The 22,662-nt window shown below is 40.9% G+C and overlaps 3 protein-coding genes across 5 annotated transcripts in view; all 3 read right to left on the bottom strand.

Moving 5' to 3' along the window:
* Window positions 1-160: 160 nt before the first annotated feature.
* Window positions 161-2,369, bottom strand: LOC116907959 (UHRF1-binding protein 1-like). Its single transcript, XM_032911189.1, has 2 exons — window positions 2,120-2,369; window positions 161-381 (listed from the first exon to the last, which is right to left on the bottom strand). The coding sequence occupies exons 1-2, from the start codon at window positions 2,229-2,231 to the stop codon at window positions 176-178; spliced, it is 318 nt and encodes a 105-aa protein (XP_032767080.1). The 5' UTR covers window positions 2,232-2,369; the 3' UTR covers window positions 161-175.
* Window positions 2,370-2,787: 418 nt separating this feature from the next.
* LOC116907952 (UHRF1-binding protein 1-like) lies at window positions 2,788-8,378 on the bottom strand. Its single transcript, XM_032911178.1, has 2 exons — window positions 6,004-8,378; window positions 2,788-4,305 (listed from the first exon to the last, which is right to left on the bottom strand). The coding sequence occupies exons 1-2, from the start codon at window positions 6,079-6,081 to the stop codon at window positions 2,803-2,805; spliced, it is 1,581 nt and encodes a 526-aa protein (XP_032767069.1). The 5' UTR covers window positions 6,082-8,378; the 3' UTR covers window positions 2,788-2,802.
* A 2,433-nt stretch (window positions 8,379-10,811) lies between these two features.
* LOC116907933 (UHRF1-binding protein 1-like) overlaps window positions 10,812-22,662 on the bottom strand; it is a 58,381-nt gene continuing 46,530 nt past the window's right edge. For all 3 annotated transcript variants that reach the window (XM_032911166.1, XM_032911160.1, XM_032911152.1), the window contains 3 exons: window positions 21,227-21,409; window positions 20,498-20,616; window positions 10,812-11,108 (listed from right to left, as the gene is read on the bottom strand). In XM_032911166.1, the coding sequence (XP_032767057.1) occupies window positions 10,899-11,108; window positions 20,498-20,616; window positions 21,227-21,409 (512 nt within the window). In that variant the 3' untranslated portion in view covers window positions 10,812-10,898. The remainder of the gene's footprint in view (window positions 11,109-20,497; window positions 20,617-21,226; window positions 21,410-22,662) is intronic.

Raw genomic sequence — 22,662 nt, 5'->3', positions numbered from 1 at the left:
AATACTGGCCAAAACATAAATGGGAGAGAAGACAGAAAAGAATGCACAGATCACCTCTCCCTGCTGTAATACAAACGAAACAGACTTAAAGAGGAAAGCACAGGAATAGCCAGCTGACTAAGCAGAAGCACTGTCCAGGGCAGCATCAGAGCGGCCATCTTATGAATGAAGCTCCCTAGACATGCACGCACCAAGCATGAAGGACAGTGGCGTTTCCCCACAGAACTGTGGCTGTTACCAGATCATCACGGTGCTCCTGTGTGCCCTCTGAGGTGGTGCTGACAGCATCTGGAGAGGCTTCCCCACAATTCTGCATGTTTGCATTAATGTTCCCACTCTCTGCCGGGCTCTGGCAACTTGTACTTGAGTTCCTTTTAATTGCTGAAATAATACAATATAAGATCTGTTTATACATGCTCCAGCAATGTTTATATTTATCAAAAAGTGAACTAGACCCTTTAATTCTTTCAAGCAAAGCCTTGTTTAAATTCCACTAAGCAAACAGGGTCAAATTATGGTCCCTTAGCAAATGAGAAACGATCTTCTATAGTAAAATACCAGAGATACTGTGCTGACTAGATTTATGTCAACTTGATACGGACTACAGTCACCTGAGAGGAGAAAGTCCGACTGAGAAAACACCTCCACGAGATCTGGCTGGGACCAGCTTGTAGAGCAGGTCCTTGTTAGTAATTGATGGGGAGGGCCCAGGGCATTGTGGGTGGTGCCACCACTGGGCTGGTGGTCCTGAGTCTATAAGAAAGTAGGCTGAGCAAGCCATCTGAAGCAAGCCAGTCAGTAGCACCCCTCCATGGCCTCTGCATCAGCTCCTGCCTCCACATTCCTGCCCTGTGTGAGTGCCTGTCCTGCCTTCCTCCAGTGATAGCGTCTGATGTGGAAGTGTGAGGCACATGAGTGAGATACGAAGGCCCCACACGTAATAAACTAACGATGACAGTGATGGTCAGGATGAACTGACAAGCAAATCTCTCCTGCTGGGGTGACACTGCTATAGGGGAAGTCCCGTCAGCCTCACATCCCCCCTCCACACACCACACAGATCCAGTCTGAGCCTTTCCTCTCTCTTCTCCCCATCCTACAGCAACCCCCAGTCAACTCTTGCATGAATTGAATACCATGGGACTGTTCTCCATTATTTTCTAGCTATCTATAAGGAATCAGAGCATTAATTTTCTGTCTATCACAGATTAATACTGTAAGAGCCATGAAAGAACTAAAATTCCAATGACGTCCAAGACACAAAACCATACGCCCCACTCAGCCCAGTGCTTACTGCCGTGCAACCAACCGGCATCTCCCCACACTTGGCAGCACGGAATGTTTAGTGAATTATCCTCAGATGTGGTGTATGTGCTACATGACACTAACAGAACATTCTGCAGTCTTTCTCACAGCCCGGGAAGAGAAGTCTATGATGAGTTCTGCAAAACTGTACAGAAGTAAAGCGGGCTCTGCAGACACGCTGTAACACTGTGAAGTGGAAAGACATCCGTCACAGTGAAGAAAGTGAGACCTGGGAACAGCAAGCTGCCTCAGCTCAGAGGGTAAAGGCCACTCTGCCTGGAATCCACATGGTGGAGGGAGAGAAACAACTCCTGCAGGCTGCCCTCTGACCTCTACTCATGCTAGGGAACATGTGTGCTACCCTGCCCCACACACTCCAATACACAGATGAGTGTACTTTCTAAAAAGGAACTATAGGAAGGGAAAACGACATGTAAAAAAAACTAAACTGAGGTCAAATCATAAAGATTTCCAAAGGATTAAGAATTCTAAATTTCACAACCTTAAAGCAATGAGAAGTTCCTGCGACTACACTGGAAAAGAACATGATCAAATCTGTACTCGGGGGACTAATCTCCTTCAAGGGTGAAAAATAAAGCAAATGAACAGAAACAGACGTGAGGAGACCCGTTAGCAAAGGAACAGCCACTAGGAAGTCACAACTGGAGGACAGGGCTGGATGTACAGACCTGAGTCATTCTGTCTGTCCATTCGATGTCATTAATAATCATCAGGTATGACTTCAAGTGCTCGTGTGGTACTTCTTGTAAGCACAGTCACATCTAGTGACAATTCCTACAGTGCGCTGACCTACCTCTCCCCAGCAACACGTGGCTATCGCTTCCGTCACTCTCCAGCTGCTCTTCCAATCCCATGCTGTCCAGGGAGACGGTATCCAGGGAGATCTGCGAGGCGCTCCTTTTCATGTTCTTGTAGGAAACAGAGAGTGGAGCTGGGGTGGGTGGGCAATGTTCCTTAGATTTAACACTGTTAGCAAACAAAATTAGTGGAAAATTACCCCAGGTATAAAAAAGGACTTCACCTTCCACTCTCAGTAGCAGTGGGGAGAGGAGGTGCCCCTGGAACCCCAGAACTGAGGCAGAGGCAAAAGGAACACTGGAGTCCTAGCCCAGCACAGCAAGACACAGGCCCCACAAGGAAGTACGTGCTAAAAAGTATACCAAAACATAGACATTCAAAAGCTTTCTCCAATTTTGAAAACAGACTCTTTGAATCCTAACAATGCCACATTTTGTCCTGCAGATTTCTACTCCCAAACAAAACTAACCAACACCAGGCTGAGAGAAGCCAGATGCTATGGGCTCCACTCGCTGCTCTGGAGCAAAGGGGCTGCATTAGATCCTTTCTGGATTGATTGGAGAATAAGTAAATAAATAACAGGAGACAGAAATCAGAAGAGAATCAAGCAGGGATTGGGGGAGTTAGTTCTTAAAAAAAAATAACAAAACTAAAAGCACTTCTATCCCAACAGAATCATTACCTTAGAGGTGGCTGGGATTTAAGTGCTCTGGCTGTGGGGGCCTCTTTACTATTCTCCAGGCTCTCGGGGAGGGAAGCTGTTTCAGGAGGGAAATCTTCAGCCTTGAAGATGGAGCGTACAGTCTCATTTCCCTTACGAGCTGCAGCATTTGAAGGTGCGATCTGATTGGCATCGTTAGCCAGGGAAATCGTAGCCGACTCCTCTCTGTAGTCTGAGACACTATCTGAGTCTGTGCAAGCCACACCCTTTCTGTGACTCACCTCTGAGGCCATTTCTCCGGCGCCACTCTTGTAAACGAGCCCACTACTCTCATCCTCACTTATTTTCCCTAAGTGTTTGTCTGATAAATAGTCTAGAAAAGAAGTGCCTTTTTGCAGGTTTGTGTCACTGGCTGACTTAAAAAGCAAAGGATCCTTTAAAGGGGCGTGGCTAAGGTCAACACTCATTGACCTATTGTCTGACATATGGCTGAGAGTAGCATTTCTAATCCGATGTACACCACTACCACCTTGTTTTCTCTTTGAAGACAAAATCCCCCCATTTTCTGCTGGCAGGTAGTCAGGCAGCAGCGGGCTCCCGCTCTCAGAAGCGGGAGAGCGCAGAGCGCTCGTGTGATTCACCGGATGAAGGAGCAGAGCAAGCTCCGCACTCCGAAGTAAAACGCCAACGCAGACGGAAGTTTGGGTAGCAGGGCTGCCAGTGACGGCTTCTACATCCTTCCGCAAGGTATCCGAAAGCAGAACGAGAGACTCATGTATGAAAAGCAGCAGCAGATACTGGTAGTGGTTGATCTGCATACTGACATGTTTATGAACATGGACCAGGATGTGAACATCCGCATCTGAAGACGGAGAGGAAAACCTTAAGAATGCATCCGATGGAGGTCTCTGACCACCATTTGTCAAAGACTCGGACTCTGTACTGTAATATTCCTTCAAGAGTTTCTTCCTCTTCATTCGGCCAGCAAGATCACTGGATTCACTTTGTGAGGTATTAAGGGTCACTTGATCACAGGTCTGGAACTCTTTCTGTAACTCTGCGTATCTTGTTGGCTGGCAAATCCAGACAGACAGAGGGAAAGCATCCACAAAGCTTACTGGCCGCCCCTTCCCGCTTTTCATCCCTTCATAGTCTATCCAAAACTGGGAAAAGTGCACCGCCCACACGTCGGTGGCAGCAGACGGTTTAAGAGTGTTTTTATTCAACTTGGGGATAATATTCCCTTTATAAACCTCATGCATTTTGGTATCTTGTTCGTGGGCATGTCTCTGGAAGATCGGATGTAGAAGATTAAAACTGTCACAGGATTTGGGGAATCTAGTATAAGTTTTGCTAAAAAAGTCATTATCTTTAAAGTCTTGAAACAAAGCTTCTAAATCAGAGTGCCGGCAGTTAGGACAGTGCCTCGTGTTGGTGGCTATCATTTCGGAGCTCTGAATAGACACTGTGTGGGGCTGATCTTGATGGCAGCCGGGCTTCACTTCAGAAGGAATGACAAACTGGAAGGGAAAACAATTTAGTTCAATTTACGAATCTCTACATCTTGAAAACTACAGAAAACTTGATATTATTTTTATTAATTCTTTCCTTTATAAATATAAATCACAACTTTTCTTTCTGCCTTCTAATAAATTCAGCAAAAGATGGCTAACAAATTAACCACTGAAGAGGAGACATATTGTGGGAGATGTCACACATATTAACAATGTTCATGATTTTGTATTTTAATAATGTAATAATCAGAAAATAAAAATACAGGTGTGGGGGCTGGAGAGATGGGGCAGTGGTTCAGAGCACTGACTGCTTTTCAATCCCAGCAACCACATGGTGGCTCACAAGCATCTGTAATGAGATCTGATGCCCTCTTCTGGTGTGTCTGAAGACAGCTGCAGTGTACTCATACACATACAATAGATAAATAATTCTTTAAAAACAATACAGGTATGGAGGAGGAAGTGATGCAAATGCATGCTATGATATACAAGGCCTTAGGTGTGCCGTCTGGCACCACAGTACATAAATGAATAAAAGATAAGTAAATAGGTGCACTTTCAAAACGTACTGAATGTTTGAGTGCACAGAAGAAACGAGCTGAGTGAGAAAGGCGAGATTAGCTATCTCTGTTAAGCATTTTTAAGTCCAAGTGTTGTAGGAGACACCTGAAAGAATGACAGCAGCAACTGCACAGGCAGACGTCACCTGACTCGGTGCTCTGGGCTGTGCGTGGGCACAGGTGTAATGGCAGCGCTCTGGAGAATAGACAGGGGTCTTGAGATAGCGAGACTAGGCTGATAGGTCCCTCACTGGCCTGATTCTCAAGGCTGGCCTGAATCTAGTCTGTGAGTGTTCCTGCAGACTCCAAGGGGGGTTCTGAGTACTGCTCATGCCCAGGGAACAGAACAATCACTGTTGTGCTCTGTCTCAAACACTGTTCTAGACCATGTATGTCCCTTTGTGCTAAGTTAAGAAGATTCTTCTTATGCTAGGAAATGCGGAATATATTATCTGCACAATGTCTTAAAAGAGGCTGCAGTATATAATCCATCAACAATGGACCCTGCAATAGATTTTCAGTTATGCCCACATCTTCTCTTTACTAAACTGTGTTACCCTTTAATCTTTTCCCTTTAAAACCTAAGATTGCACAAGATCACATTAGCAACGACCTACTCACAATACAAAGCAACTTTTTTGTTAACTTTGGATACTAATAATGGAATAATAATATGAACACATGCAACATCCAATTTAAAAACTGTGTTGCATACTTACTTTTTCTAGAAGGAAAAATTGTATAAACCCTACAGCAGAAACAAAAAACGAACTAACGGCTTTTAAAACCCATTTCTGTTACAGTTGTGTTTGTTTGGGAGTCAGAGGACAACTTGCAGAGTCGGTTTTCCTTCCATATGTGGGACCTGGGGACTGAACTCAGGTCCTCAGGCCTGGCTACGAGCACAATTTACCTGCTGCGCAATCTTACTAAAGACTTACACTTTACTGCTAGCTCTCACCTTCAAACAAACAAGCCTGGTTCGTGGTCTCTGTCTCTGTCTGTCTGTCTGTCTGTCTGTCTGTCTCTCTCTCTCTCTCTCTCTCTCTCTCTCTCTCTCTCTCTCTCGCACACACACACACACACACACACACACACAGGGAAAAAGAGGCTCTGCTCCCATGACCACTTGTTCATACAATACCTTTAGCATTAAGCCATCAACTCGAATGTCAACATGCTCATCAGATTTTGAACTGTCATTCAACTTGTACACAGCCATGAACTGATTAAGACTCTGTTTTAAATCCAGTATAAACTGGTTTAACCATAGAATGCTTCTTTCATCTACAGTAAACTGTAAAGCATTCAGCTGGCTATATAGGTTGGGAGATGGAACTGTGGAGGAAAAAAACAAGTGTTAAGCTTCATTAGTGAACAGACAGCTATGTTTCCATAGAAAAGATATTCTTAACAAGTTATATTCTTTCTTAATATCACACATAAACTAGATATGTGACTAACAGCAAATATAGACATTAAACAGCTTTCTGTGCCTCACTACCTGAAAAAGTATAGTTTAATGTAAACTAAATGCATAAACAGGAAGTACTGTTATAGATTCACAGTGAAGGAAAGTAAGAAGGCATCACCTTCTTAAAACACAATGTCAAAATCACGCCTGCATGGCCTATCTGTGGGCTCACGCTCTGCATCCTCTAAAGTGGTGCTGGGAAGCAAGCCCAAGAGGAGGAGCATGCGCAGCCCACTCTTGCCTTTAGCAAAGGCCCACAACAGAGCAGTGCAGCAATAACTGAAATGTCTCAGATAACCCATTACTAGACTGTTTCCTCCCGCTAAACTAATGCTGATAATTACAGGTTCTATCACTGCTGAAACCACAAGTCTATTAATCATAGAAACTACAGGGTTCAGAACAGCTCCATGAGGTCTTTTATTGAGAAAGGACCCCAGCTTTCCGGTAACACTTGACACACTAAGTGAAACTTCCCACAGTCTCTGGTAACCATGGCTATTCTTTCAATGTATTGGTCCTGCCTCCTACAGAACCAACTCTTGTTTTTAATTGAATACATATAGGTTTTCTTTTCTTAAGCCTTTTTTTTTCCTAGAGATGAGGTCTTCTCCACCATGCCTCTCCACCATGATGGTTCTGCACTTCCAAAGCCTAAGACCAAGGTAGGCTGAGGTTGGGCCGATACCTATGCTACTACCCGTAAGTCATCCATGTCGGGAGCTAAAGGCCCTGTGGCTGGAAGAACTTGGAAGACAGAAGGAGCAGACAGTAAGATGGTTCCCTGGGCCTTGAGGATGATGAAGACATGACACAGGTAGAATGGTAAGCTATAAGAACAGAACATATGGCCTGGAAGTAAAATGTGGGTCTTGAGAGCAGGCTCCTTCTTCAGTCTGATCAAAATTCAATAGGAATGGAACAAGCCATTCTAGTGGGACGGTGGAGCCAGACGTCACTGTTAACAAAATGGCAGGACTGATATAGCTGCAAGTTTATATACAAGAACTAAGGCATCACAAAGAAATCCCAAAGCTTCCACGGCCACCAGGACAGGTATATAATTCATTTTAATGATCTAAACCTGTCTGTGCATATAGATGTCTTGATTATTAAGTGAACATGCCAGGGCATTCATAAGGACACTGTACAGTGCTTCCCTCTGTTGCTAAGGCGCTATCATTTGAACACTAACCTGAAGCGTGTGAAACTAAATTCAGGTTCACAGAATGAAAACATGGTAAATAATGTCAAGAGGCAAAAACTCTGAATGTTTCTCAAAAGTACAATCTCAAGAAGGAGAGACAGAAATGGTGTGCTTTCTCCACCCTGGAGCCCTGGAGTGAAACTTTCTAAGGCAGCAGACACAGTGAATGCTGTCAAGCGCTACGTCAGGTCTTCAAGTGTTACGGATGCTGACTGCTAGAAGCATTAAAAATGGGTTGAAGACCGTTTTGGAGTCTGTATTAAAGTAACGAGTTTGACGTGAACAGACCATTGCTGTGGCTCATGCTTGCAATCCCAGCAGTGGGGTTAGAGCAGGAGGATCTTTTTGAGTTCAAAGGCCAGCCTGGTCTACAGAGCAAGCCCAGAACACCACGAATACATAGAGCTGCTATATCCAAAAAATGGAAAAAAAAAGTAAGTGAAATGAGAAAATAGGTGCATGGGGTGTATAGATATGTGATTTTGAGATTAAAGTCAGTCTTAACAATCTTATAAAAACAGAATGCATACATAGAATTTCAGATCAAGTTGGGAGTAAGAAATCCCAGCATGCAGAAAACCAGAGTATTCTACAGGAAGATCTGCGTTTGACGCTGGGTGATCACATCCATCTCTTCACTCAATTCAAAGCAAGGAAGAGTGCCTGAAGGTCCAGCCTGTATGCTTTACGCTAAGGACACAGACATCGAAGAAATAAGGTGCATCCAATTCCATTTAACTTTCTGTACATGAGATAGATACGAAATGAAACAGGCTCATTCAAGTCTCTCAGAGGCCAGCTATGACGCTGAGGTGTTTGCCTTTGGGATTAAAAGAACGCAGAGGGGGTTGGGGATTTAGCTCAGTGGTAGAGCGCTTGCCTACCAAGCGCAAGGCCCTGGGTTCGGTCCCCAGCTCTGAAAAAAAAGAAAAAAAAAAAAAAAAAAGAACGCAGAGTGCACAGGAGAATGCTTCACACTCAGAATGAAGGGAATTTCCAAATAGGGACCATGCAGCAGCAGCCACAGACGACTAGCCAGAGTCCCCACCCGGGCAGCACAGGGCTCCATGTGCTATTTCTAGCAGGGTCCAGATGACCATGCAGTTTGGGGACACTTATCTGCTTACTTGTTGTTCTGCTGGGAGAGCTGCTTGCCTTGGGTTTGCTGGCACTGAGGACTGAAAGCAGGCATCACAGATGCCGGGCAAGCATGCCATGAAGTTATACCTCAGCCCTTAAACAGTTCAAACCAGCTCCAGGGAACCTCTGCTGGGCTTATAAAGTTAAGGGATCCAAATCAAATATGACAAAGAGGGACACTGTTAAAAACAAGATCAAGAGTACTATTCTTATTTCTATGAGCTAAATCATACAGTCATGCCTCCAAAGTGCTTCTGCTGAATTTTTAAATTCAGCACCTCAGAATGTGACTACTTGGAGACAGAGCTCTTGAAGAAATGAAGGCACAGTGCGTCCGTGTGAGTGGCCATATCCAGTGTGGCTGATGCACAGTGGTGCACACTTTAATCTCAGCATTACAAGGTTAGCCTGGTCGGTAGAGCAGGCCGGTCAGTCAGAGGCACACAGAAAGACAGTCTCAACTTGCTTTTTGTTTTTGTTTTTAGTTTTAAAGGAATCATGAAACCTAAAAACTACTCTTAAACTCCAAAGAAAAGTACTTGGAGAATGAAATATTTTAGTTAGGTACACCACACTGAGGGATTCCAGCAAGATAAGACAGTGACAAGCACATGGCCGCCACGGATGCCCTGGGGAGCAGCGGACGCTGGGGAGGCAGTAATGGACAGACCAGGCCTGTGCTTCAGGGGTGCTCTTCCATTACATAAGAGACCCTGGGAATACACTTCAACCTATGCTAACCCTACCTGCTTAGTTACAGGAGGAGCTGAGAGGAACAAATCATAAGCACACACACAAGAATGGTGGAAAGCAAGAAAACGAAGGATTACATGTCATCATTTGATGCAAATAATAGTGTGATAAAATACGTTTCTCTACAGTGTTTCTAAAATGCCGTATTTTATAACAAAAACAAAAATTATTTCAGGAGCATCAAAAATTTCTGCTGAAACTAAAAGACTATATTAATGTGTCAACACTGCGCTGGGGAGAGGAGTCAGCTGCTCTTAAAGAGGACCTGGGTTTGATTCCCAGTCCACGTGGCAGTTCACGACCATCTGTAACTCCAGTTCCAGGGGATCTGACACCTTCTCACCTTTGCTGGCACCAGACACGCACGTGGTATACATACATGCAGGCAAAACATTCATGTACATAAATTTATTATTTTTAAATACATAAATCAGCATTAAAGAAAATAGGCAAAGTCTTCGAAGCATAAAGACTTCAGTTCTTAGAACCCTGTAACAAAAGCTAGGTATGCCCAGCTGTAGTCCCAGGAGAGGGCGCAAGACAGAGAAAGGCTCCCTGGGACAGGACAGCCAGCTAGCCTGCCTAACATACTTGGGCAAGCTAGAGACCAATGAGACATCTTACCTCAAAAAAACAAACTGGGTCAAGCACGGTGACACATGCCCTTAGTCAAAGCATTCAGAAAGCAGAGAAAGTAGATCTCTGAGTTCAAGGCCAGCCTGGTCTACACAGAAAATGTCAGGCTAGATTGGTCTACAAAGCAAGAGTACCAGAAGAGTCAGGACTACATAGTAAGAAAGGCCAAAGTAAAAGCAAAACAGACAAACAAAAAAAGAATCAAAGTAGACAGTGCATAAAGAATGACACCTGAAGTTGGTCTCTGACCTCCTTGCACACAAACATTAATATACCTGCATGCACTCATGCATGCAAGCACAAATGTGCACACACATGCACACACATGCATGCACAAGTGCATGTGAAGATTACAATATAAAGGAAGATTTTTAATTTGAAAATCTCAGATAAAATGAAACAAAACAACATACTTTTAACATTCAAATAAACAAATGTACAATCATTTTCATTTTAGAAAGCCAACATAGCTTACAAGAGCCAAGAAAAATTCTTTATACCTATAAAAAAACTTCAATTATTCCTTTTTTAATAAAATGGGTTTTTATGCATCTGACTTTGTCAGTGGAATTTTATAAAAGGAAATGACCATTGTCTACAATAACATTCATTCACACTTCATTTAACAAAAAGCTAATAAGCACAAAAAAGCAGGGTAAAAGCACAAACTGCAAATATAAAATCAATCATAAATGCCACAAGATTCTTGCCATCAAAGACACCACAGTGGAAGAAAAAAGGACAACGTGCAGACATGTAAGGTACAAAGGTGTACATATGAAAAGGGTGTCTGAAACACAGTGTGACTAGAGCAAATTTCCTGCATAACTTAATAATACCTAAAATATTCATAAAAAATCCAATAATGAACAATAGTAACAAAGTAAACTCTCTTACTTGGAAAATCCTTCCCATCTGGATAGTAATACTCTGTGAATTCAATATAGATAGCTGACATTTCTTGTGGAAGATACAGAGATTTTTTGTTGCAGGAAATCATACTTTTAGGGGAAGAACGACATTGTTCTGCTGTCGAGACCTGAGAAAACAAGTTTGCTTAAATACCAGGAAAATAAAACTTTCCAAAGAATTTCTACAACCTACATACCCATCACTTTCAAGCCTCACGTCTGGGTCAGCAAGAAGGCTCTGTGGGGAAAAGGACTTGCTGCCAAGCCTGATGGCCTGAGGTCAGCCCTGAAAGCCACATGGTGAATGGTGAGAACTACCCCCAAGCTGTCGGATGACCTCTACGTATATGCTGTGTTGTGTGCAGGAGTGTGCCTGTCAGTGACACACTAAATATACAAGTAAATATACAAAAATGAAATACCCACGAGCCATTCAGAAAACTCTATAACCAAACGGATCTTTATCAATTAAAAACTCTACTTTATACACTATCGTCAATAAACTATTCTGAATCTTTAAAATGACAAGGAAATAGTAATAAGTATCTATTATTGGTTAATATAAATAAATAAGTGGCAGATTGAGGACATAGACTGAAATCAAGGTCAGATGGCTTCTCGGTATGTTCTTTGTAATGCTTCACAGATTCTCATTAATATGAAAGAGAGTTTTAGAGTTTGTGATACGGAAAAGAACTATGCAGATAGACAATGGTGTTAGTCACACATTGTGAATGCATTTAATATCAACGAATAGTAATTTTAAAATAATTATAACACAGTATAATATAAATAGTTCACTCAAGTCATTTGATTCTTAATTATTTAATAGAGGAATATTATTTTTAAGGTCCTGGTCATACATACATACATACACACACACTACTATGTTTGCCAAATGATATATGTATACATGTATGTATATGTGTATGTATGTATGTATGTATGTATATATACATGTATGTATGCATGTATGCATGCCAAGTAAGGTATACACACGAGGCTAGGTAGTAACTCAGCTGGGAGAGTGCTTACTTAACATATATAGACCCCTGAGTTCAATCTCCAACTGGTTACTGCACAACACAGGAATGGTGGCACAAGCCTGCAATCCCAGGACTTTGAAGGTGGAGTCAAGAGAAAAGTAAGTTCAAGGTCAACATTAGCTACAAGTCTGGCACATCTGAGAGCCACTATAGCAAAAAAAAAAAGCTCTAGTTCTCAATCAGGGAAGCATTATCAATTCACTTATGGAGGCTACATTAATCGGGTTGGAAATTGTTTTAACAGTTTCATTTGTGCAACAAATATATATGTTCCTTTTCTACTTATATATTATTATAATTAAATTGTATTATTATTATCATTAAATTGTATGTGTGTGTGTGTGTGTGTGTGTGTAACTGTGCATGACATGGTATACATGTGGCAGACATGTAGAGGACACTTTAAGGAGTCAGTTCTCTCATTCTGTCATGTGGATCCCGTGGATCAAACCAAGGCTTGGAACAGACACCTTTTCCTGCTAAGCCCCTTGAGAGCTCCACATGTATCTATTTCTTTCTTTTTTTTTTTTTTTTTTTTTTTAATTAACTTGAGTATTTCTTATTTACATTTCGAGTGTTATTCCCTTTCCCAGTTTCCAGGCAAACATCCCCCTAATCCCTCCCCTCGCCTTCTTTTTTTTTTTTTAGAGCTTAAACATTTTATTTTTATTTGATTTTTTTTTTTAATTTTTTTTTTTTTATTATTAACTTGAGTATTTCTTATATACATTTCTTGGTGTTATTCCTTTCCCGGTTTCCGGCAAACATCCCCTCCCCTCCCTTCTCATGGGTGTTCCTCCACCCCTCCCCATTGCTGCCCTCCCCCCAACAGTCTAGTTCACTAGGGGTTCAGTCTTAGCAGGACCCAGGGCTTCCCCTTCCACTGGTGCTCTTACTAGGATATTCATTGCAACCTACGAGGTCAGAGTCCAGGGTCAGTCCATGTATAGTCTTTGGGTAGTGGCTTAGTCCCTGGAAACTCTGGTTGGTTGGCATTGCTGTACATATGGGGTCTCGAGCTCCTTCAAGCTTTCCAGTTCTTCTCTGATTCCATCATGTGGGGGTCCTGTTCTCAGTTCAGTGGTTTCCTGCTGGCACACGCCTCTGTATTTGCTGTATTCTGGCTGTGTCTTTCATGAGGCGATCTGCATTCACATTTTGATCATCCGTCTTGAGTTTCATTTGTTCTAGGCATCTAGGTAATTCAAGCATTTGGGCTAATAGCCACTTATCAATGAGTACATACCTATGTATGTCTTTTCTGTGATTGGGTTAGCTCACTCAGGATGATAGTTTCCAGTTCCAACCATTTGCTATTTAATTTCACAAAGTCATTGTTTTTTGATAGCTGAGTAATATTCCATTTGTAGATGTACCACATTTTCTGTACCCATTCCTCTGTTGAAGGGCATCTGGGTTCTTTCCAGCTTCTGGCTATTATAAATAAGGCTGCGATGAACATAGTGGAGCACGTGTCTTTTTTATATGTTGGGGCATCTTTTGGGTATATGCCCAGGAGAGGTATAGCTGGATCCTCAGGCAGTTCAATGTCCAATTTTCTGAGGAACCTCCAGACAGATTTCCAGAATGGTTGTAGCAGTCTGCAACCCCACCAACAATGGAGGAGGTTCCTTCTCCACATCCTCGCCAGCATTTGCTGTCACCTGAGTTTTTGATCTTAGCCATTCTCACTGGTGTGAGGTGAAATCTCAGGGTTGTTTTGATTTGCATTTCCCTTATGACTAACGATGTTGAACATTTCTTTAGGTGTTTCTCAGCCATTCGGCATTCCTCAGCTGTGAATTCTCTGTTTAGCTCTGAACCCCATTTTTTAATAGGGTTATTTGCCTCCCTGCTGTCTAACTTCTTCAGTTCTTTGTATATTTTGGATATAAGCCCTCTTTCTGTTGTAGGATTGGTAAAGATCTTTTCCCAATCTGTTGGTTGCCGTTTTGTCCTAACCACAGTGTCCTTTGCCTTACAGAAGCTTTGCAGTTTTATGAGATCCCATTTGTCGATTCTTGATCTTAGAGCATAAGCCATGGGTGTTTTGTTCAGGAAATTTTTTCCAGTGCCCATGTGTTCCAAATGCTTCCCTAGTTTTTCTTCTATTAGTTTGAGTGTATCTGGTTTGATGTGGAGGTCCTTGATCCACTTGGACTTAAGCTTTGTACAGGGTGATAAGCATGGATCAATCTGCATTCTTCTACATGTTGACCTCCAGTTGAACCAGCACCATTTGCTGAAAATGCTATCTTTTTTCCATTGGATGGTTTTGGCTCCTTTGTCAAAAATCAAGTGCCCATAGGTGTGTGGGTTCATTTCTGGGTCTTCAATTCTGTTCCATTGGTCTATCTGTCTGTCTCTGTACCAATACCATGCAGTTTTTATCACTATTGCTCTGTAATACTGCTTGAGATCTGGGATAGTGATTCCCCCTGAAGTCCTTTTATTGTTGAGGGTAGTTTTAGCTATCCTGGGTTTTTTGTTATTCCAGATGAATTTGCAAATTGTTCTGTCTAACTCTTTGAAGAAATGGATTGGTATTTTGATGGGGATTGCATTGAATCTGTAGATCGCTTTTGGTAAAATGGCCATTTTTACTATATTAATCCTGCTAATCCATGAGCATGGGAGATCTTTCCATCTTCTGAGGTCTTCTTCAATTTCTTTCTTCAGTGTCTTGAAGTTCTTACTGTACAAATCTTTTACTTGCTTGGTTAAAGTCACACCGAGGTACTTTTATATTATTTGGGTCTATTATGAAGGGTGTCGCTTTCCTAATTTCTTTTCGGTTTGTTTCTCTTTGTGTAGAGGAAGGCTACTGATTTATTTGAGTTAATTTTATACCCAGCCACTTTGCTGAAGTTGTTTATCAGCTTTAGTAGTTCTCTGGTGGAATTTTTTGGGATCACTTAAATATACTATCATATCATCTGCAAATAGTGATATTTTGACTTCTTCTTTTCCGATCTGTATCCCTTGACCTCCTTTTTGTTGTCTGATTGCTCTGGCTAGAACTTCAAGAACTATATTGAATAAGTAGGGAGAGAGGGCAGCCTTGTCTAGTCCCTGATTTTAGTGGGATTGTTTCAAGTTTCTCCATTTAGTTTAATGTTAGCAACTGGTTTGCTGTATATGGCTTTTTACTATGTTTAGGTATGGGCCTTGAATTCCTATTCTTTTCCAGGACTTTTTTATCATGAAGGGGTGTTGAATTTTGTCAAATGCTTTTCTCAGCATCTAATGAAATGATCATGTGGTTTTGTTTTTCAGTTTGTTTATAATGGATCACGTTGATGGTTTTCCAGATATTAAACCATCCTGCATGCCTGGGATGAACTTCACTTGATCATGGTGGATGATTGTTTTGATGTGCTCTTGGATCGGGTTTGCCAGAATTTTATTGAGTATTTTTGCATCGATATTCATAAGGGAAATTGGTCTGAAGTTCTCTTTCTTTTGTTGGGTCTTTGTGGTTTAGGTATAAGAGTAATTGTGGCTTCATAGAAGGAATTCGGGTAGTGCTCCATCTGTTTCAATTTTGTGGAATAGTTTGGATAATATTGGTACGAGGTCTTCTATGAAGGTCTGATAGAATTCTGCACTAAACCCGTCTGGACCTGGGCTCTTTTTGGTTGGGAGACCTTTAATGACTTCTTCTATTTCCTTAGGAGTTATGGGGTTGTTTAACTGGTTTATCTGTTCCTGATTTAACTTCGGTACCTGGTATCTGTCTAGGAAATTGTCCATTTCCTGCAGATTTTCAAGTTTTGTTGAATATAGGCTTTTATAGTAAGATCTGATGATTTTTTGAATTCCCTCTGAATCTGTAGTTATGTCTCCCTTTTCATTTCTGATTTTGTTAATTTGGACACACTCTCTGTGTCCTCTTGTTAGTCTGGCTAAGGGTTTATCTATCTTGTTGATTTTCTCAAAGAACCAACTTTTGGTTCTGTTGATTCTTTCCATGGTCCCTTTTGTTTCTACTTGGTTGATTTCAGCTCTGAGTTTGATTATTTCCTGCCTTCTACTCCTCCTGGGTGTATTTGCTTCTTTTTGTTCTAGAGCTTTTAGGTGTGCTGTCAAGCTGGTGACATATGCTCTTTCCTGTTTCTTTCTGCAGGCACTCAGAGCTATGAGTTTTCCTCTTAGCACAGCTTTCATTGTGTCCCATAAGTTTGGGTATGTTGTATCTTCATTTTCATTAAATTCTAAAAAGTTTTTAATTTCTTTCTTTATTTCTTCCTTGACCAGGTTATCATTGAGTAGAGCATTGTTCAACTTCCACGTATATGTGGGCATTCTTCCCTTATTGTTATTGAAGACCAGCTTTAGGCCGTGGTGGTCTGATAGCACGCATGGGATTATTTCTATCTTTCTGTACCTGTTGAGGCCCGTTTTTGGACCAATTATATGGTCAATTTTGGAGAAAGTACCATGAGGAGCTGAGAAGAATGTATATCCTTTGGCTTTAGGATAGAATGTTCTATAAATATCTGTTAAGTCCATTTGGTTCATGACTTCTCTTAGTCTGTCTACGTCTCTGTTTAATTTCTGTATCCATGATCTGTCCATTGATGAGAGTGGGGTGTTGAGATCTCCTACTATTATTGTGTGAGGTGCAATGTGTGTTTTGAGCTTTAGTAAGGTTTCTTTTACGTATGTAGGTGCCTTTGTATTTGGGGGGCATAGATATTTAGGATTGAGAGTTCATCTTGGTGGATTTTTCCTTTGATGAATATAAAGTGTCCTTCCTTATCTTTTTTGATGACTTTTAGTTGAAAATTGATTTTATTTGATATTAGAATGGCTACTCCAGCTTGCTTCTTCAGACCATTTGCTTGGAAAGTTGTTTTCCAGCCTTTCACTCTGAGGTAGTGTCTGTCTTTGTCTCTGAGGTGTGTTTCCTATAGGCAGCAGAATGCAGGGTCCTTGTGGCGTATCCAGTTTGTTAATCTATGTCTTTTTATTGGGGAGTTGAGGCCATTGATGTTGAGAGATATTAAGGAATAGTAATTATTGCTTCCTGTTATATTCATATTTGGATATGAGGTTATGTTTGTGTGCTTTTCTTCTCTTTGTTTTGTTGCCAAGACGATTAGTTTCTTGCTTCTTCTTGGGTATAGCTTGCCTCCTTATGTTGGGTTTTACCATTTATTATCCTTTGTAGTGCTGGATTTGTAGAAAGATATTGTGTAAATTTGGTTTTGTCATGGAATATCTTGGTTTCTCCATCTATGTTAATTGAGAGTTTTGCAGGATACAGTAACCTGGACTGGCATTTGTGTTCTCTTAGGGTCTGTATGACATCAGTCCAGGATCTTCTGGCCTTCATAGTTTCTGGCAAAAAGTCTGGTGTGATTCTGATAGGTCTGCCTTTATATGTTACTTGACCTTTTTCCCTTACTGCTTTTAATATTCTTTCTTTATTTTGTGCATTTGGTGTTTTGAGTATTATGTGACGGGAGGAGTTTCTTTTCTGGTCCAATCTATTTGGAGTTCTGTAGGCTTCTTGTATGCTTATGGGTATCTCTTTTTTTAGGTTAGGGAAGTTTTCTTCTATGATTTTGTTGAAGATATTTACTGGTCCTTTGAGCTGGGAGTCTTCACTCTCTTCTATACCTATTATCCTTAGGTTTGATCTTCTCATTGAGTCTTGGATTTCCTGTATGTTTTGGACCAGTAGCTTTTTCCGCTTTACATTATCTTTGACAGTTCAATCGATGATTTCTATGGAATCTTCTGCTCCTGAGTTTCTCTCTTCCATCTCTTGTATTCTGTTGGTGAAGCTCGTATCTACAGCTCCTTGTCTCTTCTTTTGGTTTTCTATATCCAGGGTTGTTTCCATGTGTTCTTTCTTGATTGCTTCTATTTTCATTTTTAATTCCTTCAATTGTTTGATTGTGTTTTCCTGGTATTCTTTCAGGGATTTCTGTGACTCCTCTCTATGGGCTTCTACTTGTTTATTAATGTTTTCCTGTTTTTCTCTAAGGGAGTTCTTCACGTCTTTCTTGAAGTCCTCCAGCATCATGATCAAATATGATTTTGAAACTAGATCTTGCTTTTCTGGTGTGTTTGGATATTCCGTGTTTGCTTTGGTGGGAGAATTGGGCTCCGATGATGCCATATAGTCTTGGTTTCTGTTACTTGGGTTCCTGCGCTTGCCTCTTGCCATCAGATTATCTCTAGTGTTACTTTGTTCTGCTATTTCTGACAGTGGCTAGACTGTCCTATAAGCCTGTGTGTCAGGGGTGCTGTAGACCTGTTTTCCTGTTTTCTTTCAGCCAGTTATGGGAACAGAGTGTTCTGCTTTCGGGCGTGTAGTTTTTCCTATCTACAGGTCTTCAGCTGTTCCTGTGGGCCTGTGTCTTGAGTTCACCAGGCAGGTCGCTTGGAGCAGAAAAGTTGGTCTTACCTGTGGTCCCGAGGCTCAAGTTTGCTCTTGGGGTGCTGCCTACGAGCTCTCCACAGGGGTAGCAACCAGGAAGATCTGCGCCGCCCTTTCTGGGAGCTTCCGTGCACCAGGGTTCCAGATGGCGTTTGGTGTTTTCCTTTGGAATCAGTAATGTGTGCAGAGTGTAGTCTCTTCTGGTTTCCCAGGCATGTCTGCCTCTCTGAAGGTTTAGCTCTCCCTCCTACGGGATTTGGGTGCAGAGAACTGTTTCGGTCTCCTCAGGTTCCGGCGGTGTCTCAGACGCAGGGGACCCGCTGCTGCTGTGCCCTTATCCAAGGGAACCCAGAGGCCGTATACAGTTTCCTCTTGGGCCAGGGATGTGGGCAGGGGTGGGCAGTGTTGGTGGTCTCTTCCGCTCTGCAGTCTCAGGAGTGCCCACCTGTCCAGGCGGTGAGCTCTCTCTCCCACGGGGTTTGGGAGCAGAGAGATGTATCTATTTCTTATATGAAGCATTAGTAGAGTACATTTTCTTTTGACAATGCTTCTTTTTTTAAATAATCAAACTTTCTCGTTACTTATACAAATAGATTTAAGATAATTTACATTGTATAATTTAAAACCCTTCCGCATATTAAAGAAACAAACCCTTCTCAATACTGTCAACTTAAAAAATGTAAGCATATTTTTAATTGTTAAAGTTATTAAAATTATGATGAAAACATCAGTACTTTCTGTCACTTTTTACTTTTGTGTTTTTTAAAATGTTTTTGGACACAGAGTTTCTTCATGACACTATGAACAATTTGAGATTATGAGTAATTTTCCTATGGTTTTATTTAAATGTTAAAATGTAAAATCTACTTTAAAGCTAGGTATGTGGTACATGCCCATACCCCAAGCACGCAGGAGCTAGAGGCAAGGGTAAACACAGCTCAAGGCCAGCCTCAGCTACATAGGGCACTTAGGCTAGCTTATGCTACATGAGTGTCTATCATAAAGAAAAATAAAGAAACCAACAAGTAAATGAGCTACATTATATAAGGAGTTTGTAAAGAAAGCTACTGCACAATAAGAAAATAGTCAGGGCTCTATATATACTTAAATGACACTTTTCAGCAAGACTTACCACAATAAATGATAACGCAGTGTAAATGATTATATAAATCTAAATGTTTTATTTTTAAAGATAGGTCACATATAACTTATTGCTCTTGAAGATGGAGCTATTAGGCTATGTTGTATATTACAGTAATAACTGAGTAAAGGATGATTATAGTATGACTGAGTAAAATAGACATGAGGCAGAGTTCCTCCCAAAGGAGTAAATTCACAGCAGTTAATCTGGAAGAAGGATTGAGTATAGCAAAAAAGGTGATTTAGATTCTTCCACTCAGACCACTGTGCTGTAAGAAATTGGTTCTCCAAGTGGTCTGGGTTTTGGTCTTGCTCCCTAAAGATAATCAGAACCCATAATTTCCTAGTCAACTGATAAAGTTATAAAAACCAGAAGGCTGTGTGGGTAGGGCTGGTCATAGCGGAGAGTCCTCTTAGTGGTCTGAGGTCAGGGAAAATGCTGGGTCAGTCTACTCCAGGATGGTTCAACCACAAAGGCAATACTCCAAGTACACAGCATATCGAGGAACCCAGGGCCTTCTGAATGCTAAGGAAGCTCTCTCTACCACTGTGCTACAGTTTGAATTTTACATCTAGAAGGCTTCCAGACTGTATCCTGTGCATTGTTTCTATGGCGGGTTCTACTTTGTATCCTTTTTCTTTATAATCAAAATGAATATAACAGATTTCAGTGAGACCTGAGGCTTTTAAAGGTAGCACTAAGCTGAGTATAACTTAGGTAACCCCAAGACTTGTAACTGGTGGAAGAAGCCTCAGCAATGACAATCTCAGCACCTCTCCCCGGACTTCAGCTTGTGTCATTCAAGATAAAACAAACATCAGCGAACTGGCATTTTCCATCCTATACAATTAGACTTCATAAACGTAGTCTAGACTTTTGAAGTTAAATGATGGTATTAATTAACGGGTTGCTTATGCAATGAAAAGGTTTCATACATACCTGATATATATTGAAATCTGCAAGCCTAACAACAACAGAACTAGACATGAGCTTAGCTTTGGATGGCTGAGATGACACTGAAGGTGTTCTGGGAGTCCCTTTCAGAGTTGAGTCTTTCTCTGTGAGAAACAAAAACTCCTTCCAGTTTATTATGAAATTACTTTTCATAGGTAACCTACTGTAGAGAAAGCTACAAGAAACAGATGAATGCTAAATTTCTCAAACAAGGTAATATAGATGGGTACAAGAATGCAGGCTTTTATAATGATCATTTTAAAACAAGAGTCATATTTTTAATTATATTTTAAGCCACGCTCTCAGAATGTAAAAGTGAAAAATTAACAAGCCACTTAAGAATATAAATATTACAAGCTACTCCTGTCGTTGGTTATATTAATTCTTAAGAGTAGAGATCTGACTTAAAAGCCCATAGTTCTCTTACAGAGGACCCGAGTGTGGCTGCCAGCACCCATGTTGGCAGCTCACAACTTCCTGCAACTTCAATCCCGGGGACCCATTTCCCCTCTGACTCCACAGGCATTGCACTCCTGTGTATAAATCCATACATAAAGTACACACATGCACATTATTAAAAATAAAATCATTTAAATGTGTTTCAGCCTATACAACTGTTAAATTTTTTAAATAATGCTTAGAAATATTTATAAAAATATACCCTCATCCTCCCTCCCCACCCACGTGAGTATCGGGATGTCAGTGGTGAAATACCTGTTTGTGTGTGCTGGGGAGAGGCGTGTGTCAGGGATTTAGGAGGTGAACCTAAATTATGGTCCTTCATCGCCTGCTTAAGCATTTCAACGTTGCATTCGAACTCATGCAGCAACTCGTTGGCCCATCCAATTTTTGTTTTAGTTGCATCACTAAAATACATCCAGTGACTACAGCTATCTCCTGCAAAGCAAACATGAGGAGCTTTACAGTGCATGCGACCTGTACTCTGTCACAGCAGCGCTCTTGACAGAACAGTCGCCATTCTCAAGACACTCAGCTTTCTCTTCTTAGAGACAGGGTCTTGATTAAAGGAGGGCTCACCATACCCAGCTTACGTCATATATATATGGTGTAAATATATATAAGATAAGCATGTAAATATGATATATTTATACCATATATATATTTAAATTCTCTAGCAAGACAGAAAGAGTATCAAAAGCAAATAGTCGAGAGCCCACAGTTGGTGATGCAATGCTCAATTCAAAGCTAAAGGATCGGACAATTTTCATTAGATGCTCAATTAACTGTCAACCATCTACTATACACAATCTTAGAAAAATATCAAGGAAAAAGACCTTTCAAAAACTTATAAAGTGACTAACCATAATCTAGTACATGAAACTGATAAGCTAATGGTTATCAAAACATTTAAGGAAACAATAAAACTTCACAATACAATTACCAATCATAAATAGTTACACATTTTGAAAAGACAAAACAAAATCAAGATTAAGTTTCTCTGTAACAACTTAGAAAAGTTTTAGGTATACAAAAGTTAAGAAAATAAAATCTGCTCTATGATTAGAACTCTCTAAAACAAAAATGATCTCCATAGTGAGAAGGCTTTTCTCTTCCATTGAGATAATGCTTCCTGTGTGACTGAGACTTCATAGATGCTATCCTCCTGCCTCGTCACAGTGCTGGAACTATAGGCAAGTACAAGGCTCCCAGGCCTGTGACAGCACAGCGTTCAGCTGCCAGGTTCTGATAATCTTACCAATCAGGACAGGACCCAAAACACAGCCCATCACAAGAAACCAAGACAAACAGCAGAGTTTCTAAATCTGTCTGCTGACACAGAAGTGACAGACACCAACGAGGAAAGCCTGGACACAACACTGTGACTGCTCTACAAAGCCCTGTAATGCTTTGGGGTTTTTTATTTGTGTAAATTACAAAACAAAAAGTAACATACTATCAAAATTCAAAAGATCGGCGAGATGGTCAAATTACTTAATTTGGAAATAAATCATCCTATTTTAATAGTTTGTGATATCTGAGGAGGAAAATATATAAATACTTGATGATTAAAGAGTCTATTAAAATCTCACTGATGAATTTAGAAAATATAGAAAAGTAAAAAAAAAGTTCCAATATCATTTAAAAAAATTCAAACTATCGGGTTGGGGATTTAGCTCAGTGGTAGAGCG

Source organism: Rattus rattus, chromosome 1 (assembly GCF_011064425.1).
Source record: "Rattus rattus isolate New Zealand chromosome 1, Rrattus_CSIRO_v1, whole genome shotgun sequence".
Classification (NCBI taxonomy): Eukaryota; Metazoa; Chordata; class Mammalia; order Rodentia; family Muridae; genus Rattus; species Rattus rattus.
This window is presented reverse-complemented; position numbering and strand designations above follow the sequence as displayed.